This window comes from Eurypyga helias, unplaced genomic scaffold (assembly GCF_000690775.1).
Source record: "Eurypyga helias isolate BGI_N326 unplaced genomic scaffold, ASM69077v1 scaffold20442, whole genome shotgun sequence".
Lineage (NCBI taxonomy): Eukaryota > Metazoa > Chordata > Aves > Eurypygiformes > Eurypygidae > Eurypyga > Eurypyga helias.
Window position 1 is genome coordinate 1 of NW_010236922.1, and position 11503 is coordinate 11503.

General features: G+C 40.9%; 1 protein-coding gene across 1 annotated transcript; it reads left to right on the forward strand.

Moving 5' to 3' along the window:
• Positions 1-2019: 2019 nt before the first annotated feature.
• Positions 2020-11293, forward strand: LOC104506355 (kinesin-associated protein 3-like; the record flags this gene model as incomplete). The annotated part of the gene is given in 10 exon segments (XM_010147281.1): positions 2020-2147; positions 3354-3508; positions 4187-4242; positions 4731-4872; positions 6426-6525; positions 7283-7407; positions 7846-7944; positions 8656-8834; positions 11126-11185; positions 11188-11293. Coding segments are annotated over 10 exon segments (1066 nt in total), but the record flags the coding sequence as incomplete, so codon positions are not given.
• Positions 11294-11503: the final 210 nt, after the last annotated feature.

Here is an 11503-nt window from a genome sequence, read left to right on the forward strand (position 1 = left end):
CCTGGCTGAACCCAGCACACCTTTCTATGGAACACTTTAATTCAGCAACACATTGAAAAACTCCCTCTGCCTGAAACATGAAAGGTTTTCTCTTGGATTGCAGAATTGGCTGTGAAAGGGTTTGAGGACCCCTCATGCTGGACCAAGGTGACTGTCAGGAGCAGGGAAAACATGGAGAGGTCTAATCTTTTTGGCAGATGAGCTCTTAGTTCAGCTTAGTTCTTGTAAAACTATACCAGAATCCTTCAGGCCTACTTTTTCTCTACCCACGCTTTTCTTTATATCTGTAAATATTACCAAGCAGGCACCTAACAGATTTGACTGTCAGGAGGAGCATTTGTGGTTAAGATCTCCTGCTAGGTCTAAATATGGGGAAAATATACGTGGAGGTGGGGTACGGCTAGTGAGGGTGAGACCTGGTTTCTTTTGAAATAGGTTTACCGTAAGCTTTGTGCCTTGCAAGGCTGGACCTTGTGCGAACAGACTGTAGTGAAGCATCTGCTTCAAAGTTCTGTTAAAGGAAAAAAACACTAGCCTGTTCAAAAAATCTTAAGAGATAAATAGACTTCTGCCACAATCTCATGAAGGAATATGATGCTCTTTAGCAATGAGCTATATTTGTTTCCCTCTACCTTTATGTCTTTAAGGCTGGTAGTTGAACTAGAGTCTTCATTTCCCACAGCAGACCTTTCTGTGGTTTGTGGATTTTTTGGGGGGGGCAGCTGTATCTCAAACAAAGGTATTTTTTGCAGTTGTATTCTGCAGAAGGGAAAGCAGCCATGGTAGTATCTGAATAGATGGAGGCACACATTTCTAACCTTTTCTCAGGAGAGTGGTTACACCGAAGGCTGCATCTGTATTTGCTAACAGTTCCAGCTCTGTGAGGCTGAAGTAGTTTTACCTAGTCTGACTGACCCAATTCCATAGCTAGGTGCTATCTCATTTATGCTGATACAGCTGCTGCTGAAGCCACCTATAAATCTGTTCACTGATATGATCTGTCAAAAAACCCCCAACCCACAGCCAAACAAAACCCCAAAACAAGCAAAAAACACCACCCTCATTAAGGAGTTTTTTAACCTGCAGTGTTTTAGCAGCCCAGTTTATGGCATGACTGCACATACTGTATTGGCAGTACCAAGGGGAAAAGGGGCAAGTGTCAGCTTTACCACCAAGGATAGAAATGTGTAACTATATTGTGTGGATGTGGTTCTGCCATCACTTAAAAACAGCAACAAGATGTGTGTTCATGGCCCGTTATCCATGGCCCTTTCCTCATGGCCCTTGTAAGAGTTTAAAACGACATGAGATTGCTGACACAAAGGAGGAGAGAGTAGGGCGGGCCTTTCTGGCAGTGACATACCCAGAGTGCTTTCCTGGAGAACACTTTTCTCAAATATCTGTGGCTGTAGTAAAGCAGGTAGACTTAGAGCTGTTGGTGACTGCAGTCACAGTAAGATGAAGAACAGTAGCAAAGAGGTTTGTCCTTCAGGAGAGAAAAGTTAATTTGAAATTAAAATTATATGTAATTCATTCATGGTGCCAAGAGAGTATTTGAGGAAAGATTTCAAATTCTAAATGACCGCACTAGATCAATGCCATTAGCAGAAAATTTCTCAGTACTGACAGTGTAACAGGGAATCAACTGAGAAATTCACCTTCTCTGTGAAACGCATCTTTTTCCTCATTGTACTTCTGGAAGAGAGCTGGGAGACTTAAGCATCAAAGATTTATCCTGTTTCTTCCTTACTTGACTTCCAAGACTAAGGTTTGACCAATGGCTTGGGGGGTTACTGTATGTACTAGAGGTAGTAGTCAAGAACATGCCACCAGCACTATGCTTTGGAACAGCTGTGTGAGATGAAATATGGTGTGGAAGGAGGGCAGTTTGTGGGCTTAGGGTCTGAACACAACAGGTGACATGTCAGTGTTACAGATCTATGTACTGCTATGTTTTCTGAGATTTTCATTTCAACAGTAATTCTTGTGGTTTGTTTGTTTTTTCTTCACGGCAGGAAGGTAAAAGGAGGCAACATAGATGTGCATCCATCTGAGAAAGCCCTCATTGTCCACTATGAAGTGGAAGCAACGATTCTGGGAGAGATGGGAGACCCCGTGCTGGGGGAGCGCAAGGAATGTCAGAAAATGTAAGGTCATAGCAAGTTCTGATAGCTTTTTCTGCTTTTCATAGTCATAAATTCAGTAACTCAAAGCATCAACAGCCTGTGAGAAATAAGTAGTTCTAATCTTTATAAAACTTAGTGCTATGTTAGTGGAGGGTTTAGAAGCCGGGAAATAACATATGCCAAGGAAAGTTAACATCTAAAACACCTTGTAAACTGCTTTTCATCCATGTACTTTAAAGTCTTTTGTAAAGAAAAGAGATTATTCCCATTTTATGTGATGGGATCTTGAGGTAAAGTGAAATGATTAGCTCCTACTCCAATGATGGTTAATGTTGCAGCAAGTAATACTATTGAACCTTAAGCTCCAGCTGTTGGCTCTCCTGTTGTTTTGATCTGTACGCCCTGGTATCACTACAGTATCAGTATATTAATTTTGCCTGGTAGGGTTTTTGGGGTTTTTTTAAGAGCATTAAAACATTCCCCATTGGAAAAGCCGAAAGAACTGTCATAACTTCAACTTCCAAGCTGGGAACTTTCCTGGGCTTGTTTTATCTCTATGCTGAATTATTTTGGAAAATTTGAGCTGAAGTCTCTACCTGTGTGAGTGAAGAATAATTGAGGAAGAAAAAGAATCCTTAAATTATCTCCAATTTTTGAAGATGGCAGAAATGTTCATCTATTTTCTGATGAATCAGCATAACTTGCATATGCAACACGTTGGAATTTGTTTTTCATCCACCCTGTTGTTAATGCCCACAGGGATTTCTTACACTCATTGCGTGTGGACCTGGCTGCAGCTCTGCCAGAGCTCTGGGAGACTCCCGTGAAGAACTTTCCTGTGTAGTCAACACCCATAGCTGTTTCTCATTTGGGATTTTTTGGTGTATGCAGTACTCTTTGCAGTCCTGTGCCCTCTTTTTGAGTGCATTGCAAATAAATTACAGGCTTCTGTGTCTAAGTCAGTTGTAAGGGATCTGTTCACACAGCTGCATTTAGTGTTGCTGCTTGTCAGCTGACGGACAGTTACGCTCTGTCACATCTGTTTGACAGTTACTTGCCATTTGGAGTTGTGGGGAGCTGCTACTTTGACATTTCCTTTGTAAACCATGGCACAGGCATTGGGGGTATCAGGATCGTTTCTGTTTCAAGAAATTCATGACTCTCTCAACATAAAGCACTGAAGATACAAAAATTTAAAAACTGAAGAGAGACCTATCTGTGTTGCAGCATTCGGCTAAAGAGTCTTAATGCAAATACAGACATTGCTTCCCTGGCTCGAAAAGTGGTTGAAGAGTGCAAGCTCATTCACCCCTCCAAACTTGCAGAAGTAGAGCAGCTGTTGTACTATCTGCAGAATCGCAGAGACGCCTCAGCGGGAAAAGGTAAATAATACAGGAACATAGTACCCTGGGACATGGGTGCTTTGCTCTGCTCTGGTGCTAAGGCATTTTGGTGGTCCTGTTCATGTCTTACATTCATCTTAGACTTCCTGCTCAGGAGACAATTTCATATTTAACATCTGATCCTGCATTATCTTGTGGTTAGCAAGGTTTCTTGCAATCATGAAGTGTTAAGCTTTGTTCTCAAGTTGGATTCTTATCTCAGAAGAGTTTAAAACAAAGATTGATGTTATTCATATGCTTTGATTGTAACTTCTTTGGGTGTTTTAGCCTCTCTTATTCTGTATATCTTTGTATATCACAGGGCAGCTTTGCCAGAGTATACAAGCAGAATCAAAGCTGCTAAGGTATCTCACTGTGGAAGTGAGTGTTGTCCGGCCGGGCTTGCACTAGGGTTTGTTACCCTCTGTCTCCCCAGCTGAGTGGGCTGTGATCACTTAGACTGAGGAGTCAAAAGCCGTCTGAGAGTTTATTTTGCTCCCTGTGGGCTGCTCAGCTTCAGAAACCTGACATACCTTAGCTGTGTTAGTCTGACAGGTCAGCTGGACACAAAAGGACTTTGACCTCATTTAACTAGAGTGTTCACTGTGAGAATACTGGGTGTGTTTTTTGTCTGTGAATCTGCATAACTTCACTGCAACCATGTCTTTTTCTCTGCAGAAAAGAAAGAGAAAACCAGTAAGCCAAAAGATCCACCCCCATTTGAAGGAATGGAGGTAAATATCGGTGTTAGAAGATAAATGCAAAACCCATTTGCTTCTTAAGTAAGTAGTTACATAAGGGGGGCGGGGTGGTGGAGAGAGGAAATGCTGAATTCTGGGTGTTTTTTGGCTTCTTGTTTTTTAAACAAAGAACTTGGTGTGGAAATATTGCACAATGGAATAAAAATCATCTCCATAAAGGGTAAAATATTTGTCTTTCATACTTCCCCCCTCCAACTATAGCACGCAGCAGGACAGCAAGTGAGGTCTGGAACATCGGACAGGACACAGGGAGTCATGTCTGAGCATCTTTTGTTTTTTGTAATTAAATCTTCTCTGATTTCCTGGTGTTCATTGGCATTGATTCTGAACGCATTGGGGTTTTTTTTCCATGTATTTAATTTTCTTAACTCAAAGCTGTGCACTTGTGTTTGAATAACGCTGCGGTTGACTCTTGAATTGACGTCTCTTTCTCCGTGAACCCCTGTTATGACTGCTTTCAGATTGATGAAGTTGCCAATATCAACGACATGGATGAGTACATTGAGTTACTGTACGAGGACATTCCTGACAAGGTGCGCGGCTCTGCCCTCGTCCTGCAGCTGGCTAGGAATCCGGACAATTTGGAAGAACTGCTTATCAATGGTAACTTTAAAACTCAGTGGTGACTTCTCTTAGCGTTGTGCTGTCTATCTGTGGTGCTTTCCTCTCAAGGGAAACGTAGTTCACCTTTAATTTGGTATTTTCTGTCATTTGCTAGGCTCTGCTTCTCAGCGCATAATAAGCTGGGTGGCAGAGCCCTGCTGGATCTCTCTACAAGTGGATGCTGCTTAGGCTGTTCAGGGCTGGGCCCAACACAGAAGTCTTCCTGGCCTTAATGGCCTTTAGCTGTTTGTTCTTATCCTAATTATTTTGATGCAAAATTAACTTCAGTTGGCATTGCTGCTGGAGACAAGAGAATGTAGAGCTGTATCCTGAAGATCAAGAATCTTGGTTTGAAAAGGGGATTTGCAGGCTGACATCAGTATAGGTGTCCAGTTTCCAAGGGAATTAATAAATGGAATGTGGATGCATCAGCACAGTATTTCACTAGCACACATTTTGCTTATGGATCCCATTTAAAATCTTACCAGAATGCATGTTATGACCTTCACATGGCTGTCATTTTTCTGCATATGTACATGCTGTGCCACATGCATTTTGAGAGCTTCATCAGTGTAGGATAGTGCATGTTTGTAAATACATATGTGTACATGTACATACATTCTCACTTCCTGTTGCGCACACACTTTCGTGGCTCAGAAAAGGACCTTACAGTCTGTAAGGGTGTCGGACAGACAAAAAATAAGGCCAATCCAAACCAGACCTCCAAAGTGATGGTAGGTTTGGGTCTTGTTAATCTAGTAATTCTTATCCCCTTTCTCTTTTACTGAGCCCTTTTACCCCACACTCCTAGAGCAAATGATGACTTCTGTATGTGCTCTACCCATCCTACAACATCAGCAAGCAAGAGTATTGTAAGAATTGGGATGGGAGGGGAATGGTGAACCGTCCAATAGTGGCTTGGCCTCTTGAGTTGTGAAAGTTCTAGTGCTTGAAATTGCCAGCTGCTGCTTTTCTCATTCTGATCATGTAACATGGTGTATGTGAAGAGGGACTGGACAGGGGAAAGTGAATGGCAAAGGCGAGCGATTGAGAGGAAAAGTAAGCTGAAGTATGACAAGAAGAGATAAACCAATTTATTAAATAGTACAAAATTGCTACAGGGCAGGGGACAATAAATAGCAAGAAGTGGATGAAAAATGGTGTCTGTCAAGGTAGAATTTAAAGGGGATTTGGAAGTGAACGTGGGAATGTTCTCGGTGGGGGGCCACGGTGTAATATGGAATATACAGCTGGCGAGGATCACAAGATCTTCAGCATTAGTTTTAAGATGACCTTAGTGTTTTGTTGCAGTTACCTTGCATGCCCCCTCTTTTTAGGGTCTGTGACTGGGTGACCACTCAGAGTATTCTCTATTTTAGTACTGCCTCCAAACAGACCTCCTGAGCAGTGTTACATGTTGAAGTGAGATACCTCTGAAAATGTCCCAGTAGAAAACCGATAGATGTAGAATGAGTTATATGGAAATTCTGAGTCTCAGAAAAGAAAGGAGGAGGTGAAATGCTGATGCTCATCTACACCTTGTTTCACTTCAGAAACTGCCTTGGGTGCACTGGCTAGAGTGCTGAGGGAAGACTGGAAACAAAGTGTGGAACTTGCTACCAACATAATTTATATTTTCTTCTGTTTTTCAAGGTGAGTGCAGAGTCCCGGTATGTAGGGACATAAGGAGCTTCCCTCAACTTAGTGACTTTTTGTTTTGGGTTTTTTTGCCCTGCGCTACAACATGAAACATGAAAAAGAATTGCTGAGATGGAAACACAGTTATAAATGACAAAGTCGAGGCACAAAATGAACGTGCGCGGTGAGGCAGTGTGTAGTAGAGCTGGGAAGAAACCAGTAAGGATTCTGACCCGTAGCTTACAGGCTGAGCTGCCACCTTTTGTTTCTCTCAGCATTCCTACAGGCAAGAAACAGTATTAAAAACTAAAGTGAATGCATGCTCCTAATTAGATATGCCAGTGTTTCAGCATACTCTGCCTATAAATAACTCAAATGGAATTTGCATTGCACCTTGATTTTAGATCTCTTACATTTCTGGTGAGTAGGGAGTCCTCTGAAGCACTTAGAATATGGAAAATGGGGCTGATAGGAAAACATTTTCCTTTATGCATGAAAATTGGAATGTGTTGTTATTTTGACTTGGAACAACGCACTGTTGCTTGTCCTTCTACAAGTCTGGAAAAAATATTCTTGTTTTTGGGAATCACTTTGAAATAATTGTCCAATAGGGAAGTGCTATAATGGGGCACAGAGTAAATACCTCTTGTTTTCTGGTTTTTTAATACTTCATGTGGTGCAGTGTTGGAACATGACTACCATAGATGTCAAAACAGATTTGGGGTTGTTTGCATTTATTTTTTTCCTCACAGGTGTGTTTTCTTCCATGTAGCTTTTCTCAATTTCATGGAATAATCACACACTACAAAATTGGAGCTCTGTGTATGAATATCATAGACCATGAACTGAAGAGGCATGAGCTTTGGCAGGAAGAACTTGCTAAAAAGAAGAAAGCTGATATCCTTTTGATATGCTGGGGCAGCTTGACGGCTGTTGTTGAATTACACGAGATGAGCATGCAGCAGCTTCTGTGAAAGCAGCAGAATTTACTAGAAAGTGCGAAATGTAATTGCAGATATGAAAAAGACAAAGAATGAGGAGTTTGGGCTGCTGGAGAGATTAAGCTGAAGTTACAAAAACCCATTTTATTTTATCAGCAGTATGTCTTAGGAACGTTTTGCTGACTATTAGGATGTAATACATCCAGGACTAGGAGGTGAAGCAAAAGATCATGCTGCATGTTACAGGTGTAGGAAGCTGTTGTGGCCATAGTGGCTTTACACTGGGTATTCCATAGGTCTCTTGCTTTTTACTAGTGACTGATTACACCTTTGAGGACAGCAGTCATCTAGCCTGTATAGCTTTGATCTGCACTCCTTAACTTCTGCAGTTTACTTGATGAAGATCCTGAAAATCAAACCCTGAAAAAGGACTATGAGAAAACGTACAAGAAATATCAAGGGCTGGTTGTCAAGCAGGAACAGCTGCTCAGAGGTACCAAATCCAAACAGCAAATACTTTCTTGTTGGCAAATATGGGAAGAGGGTTCTACTGGATGCTTGTTGCAACCAGGAGGTCCTAAACATACTGAATGGGTAGATGAATGTGGAAGAGTGTCTGGATGAATATGGAAGAGCACTGCCAAAAGACAGGGGGAAGATGAGTACTTAATCAGATTGCTTGACAGTATGCTAACAATTTTTAAGGTGATCTGTCAGTCCTAGATGAAAAATAGAAAGTCATCCACTTTACTGTACTCATGATGTTGGTTTGGGAGAAGTTGAGTATTTTGTTGGTTTGTTTTTTTTTTAACTTAGCCTAACTTAGAGTGTATCTGACTCAAGTTGAATAGCTTACTCTATCTCAGCTTTTGTACTAATGAACCAAAATACACTTAATGTTAGGTTGAAATAATCTGAGTGACAAAGCTTTGCTGGGAAGGGCTTTTCAAGGGCTCCCATTAGACCTGACACGGAAAAAAAATATTAAAAGCTTGTAGTGATTTTCCCCCCCCCCCAAAGCCACTAATAAAATTAGGCTTTTTCATGCTTTCTAAACAGGAATAAAAACATTAATGGTCAGTTTTCTCCAAAATGCGTCGGGAAGGGAGTGGAATGCTTCTGAAAGTCTTAAGTGCTTAATGTGTATAGACTCATTTAGTTCTGTTGTCTTTGATCTCTAATCTGATTTGTATTGGCCTCTTAGTTGCACTTTACCTGCTTCTAAATCTTGCTGAGGATACTCGCACTGAGCTGAAGATGAGAAACAAGAACATCGTCCATATGTTAGTGAAAGCACTGGACCGTGATAACTTTGAGCTGCTTATCCTGGTTGTATCTTTCTTGAAGAAACTCAGCATTTTTATGGAGAACAAAAATGATATGGTAAGGCTCATAGCACTCTACTGCAGTGTTGGAAAGGTATGAACTCTGAAAACTTGGTGTGGTTGGAGGGAAGAGGGAGACCTCTCTGTCCCTGCCCTAAATTCCCATAGCACTGATTATCTTCTTTTGTTACTAGTAAAATAAGCAGGAGAAATACAACATCCAGACATAACATACTGCAAAAATGTTAGAAGAACTGTCATCCCAAACAGTGAAACTACCTCAAAATTTGGTAGATGAAGTTACAGTTTTGGAAGTGAGCACCCCAAAGTCTTGTCATGCCCCCAGTTCTGGAGATGCCCATGACCCTTCCCGTCAGCTAGGCTCTTTCGACAGCCTATTGTCTCTGCCATGTATTGTCTTGGAAGGAGAGATTAGTTGTGATGTGCTAGTTCACTTATTTCCTAGGTCAGCTTGGTCTTCAAAGGCACCTCACAACTCTTACCTCCTGCTGCCAGCAGCTCCCGAGAACTGGAGGCAGTGTGACTCTTCATAAGCGATTTTAGGCGAAGTCTCAAACTTCTGAAATTGTAGCATATTTTTTTGTGACCTTAAGCTCTAACCAAGTACTTGATGGATTTCCCAGTGCCTTTTAGTAGATACGTGCCTTTACTTCAGTGCCTTTAAATGAAAATGATAAATTTTCCTTATCCAAGAGATAATCTGAGATTAATGTTACGCTTAGATTTTGAGATTAAAAGATCTGTGTAAATGCAATAGAAAATTAATTACATCTTTGTTACTGGAATTGTCCTTCGTGTGCATATGCACTGAACGGCGAAGGGGTTCCTCCCGTATTCATATATGGGTATCCTATTTCTTAACAAAAGTCAGATGCCAAGCATATGTTTTTGGGGAAATGTAGACTGTTTATCAAGTGTTTGGTCATTGATTTAGTTTATATTTGTGTAGTGCCCTGAAGGACTTTATTAGGAAAATAAGGATTATCTCTCCAGCCCACAGATTCGCTGGCACGCTTTCGGCATAAAAAAAAAGAGAAATGAAACAAAATTGTTGAATTATTTTGCAGACTGTTTTAACAGTTTTAAAGGGTTTGTATGCTTCAGGTCATCTGTCTGTTCGAGCATTTCTTACTGATAATAAAGATGATACTGTGGAGAAAAAAAAAGTATTATTAAGGAAAGCTACCAGTGAAGGAGAAGGTGGCCTAATGTTCATATCAGGCAATAACACAAAAATGTTGAAGGTAAAATGGACCAAGATCAGTTGTGCAACACCTGATTCTAAAACTGAATAATCACATTTATTTATAGCACATTCTTTCCTTTGATATTCAAGTGCCGTATCAAATTCAAAGCAGTGAAGTAGGAGTTCTTGCTATCTGATTGGTTTTGATCAAAGGTATCCAGTCAGTTGTTTGGTTATTGCACTATGCCATGCGGGGAGGGCCATAGTTCCTTTTCTTGGTGGTCATTCTGGGTGTATTTATAACTGGGAGGCTAGTTACATACATGTCAAAGTTAGAAGAATACAGAGGAACTTTGTGTGCCTCCTTCTGGCCAAAAACGGTTCTGGGAGACAAAGAAGAAATGCTTTAAAAGATTATGTCAAATAAAAGCAGAGAGATGTTGCTTAAAAAGATGATAAAAACTTTGTGAAGTCTTGCCAGTCAATGCTCAGATGTCCTTTTCTGGCTGGTGAAGTGAACATGATCTCGGGAACTGATACCGCTTCTCAGTTCCTGGATTCCACTTTTTAATTGGAAAGTGATACATGTTTCAAAATGACTTTCATGCTTTTATTAAGTTAATGTACAGGGCGGCATGCCTCTTCTGAGAGCACATGCAATGTTCTGGCTAGGGATTCATTTGAAATTCATAACGAAAGGTCTCAAATTCTTTTTGGATGCCAGTTGTCTGTCTGTCTTGCTAGGGTATCTCTTTGACTGTCATGTCAATTGCTCCAACGTTGCTTGTTTTCAAGTTTAAATGAGTTCTGCCCCCCTCCAATCTAGTCTTGCAAGTGATGTCTTGACCACATTCTTGCAGTATTCCAACTGTGAGGAATATTTCCAAGACATCTGAAGCGTTTGGTTCAAAAACTTTCTTAATCAATGTTACCCAGTAACCGAATCTAGAAGACTTCAACCACAAAGACATAAGCAAAGCTGCTACAGATGAAAATGCATTGGCAGTCGCTATTATGGGTACAGACTGGATATGTGTGTGTACAGGCAAGTGTGTGAATATGTAACATGCTGAGAGGGCTTTTACTGTAAAGACAAAGCTAAATTTGGATGGATTATGGAGTTGTTTTGTCTTGATGTACAGGTTGAAATGGACATTGTTGAAAAACTTGTGAAAATGGTACCTTGTGAACACGAAGACCTGCTGAACTGAACATCACTCTTCGACTCTTACTAAATCTCTCCTTTGACACGGGCCTGAGAAACAAAATGGTACAAGTTGGTCTGCTACCCAAACTCACTGCTCTTCTAGGTACGTTTTCTTCTGTTCTAACTGAAGTTTCAGCAGGGACAGTGAAACTGTTTGCATCGTGATATTGTGTGCCTAAAAGTTGCTACGTTGTTTTTTCTTTGCCAAAGAACTTCCTCACTACTCAAATCTCTCCTTTGACACGGGCCTGAGAAACAAAATGGTACAAGTTGGTCTGCTACCCAAACTCACTGCTCTTCTAGGTACGTTTTC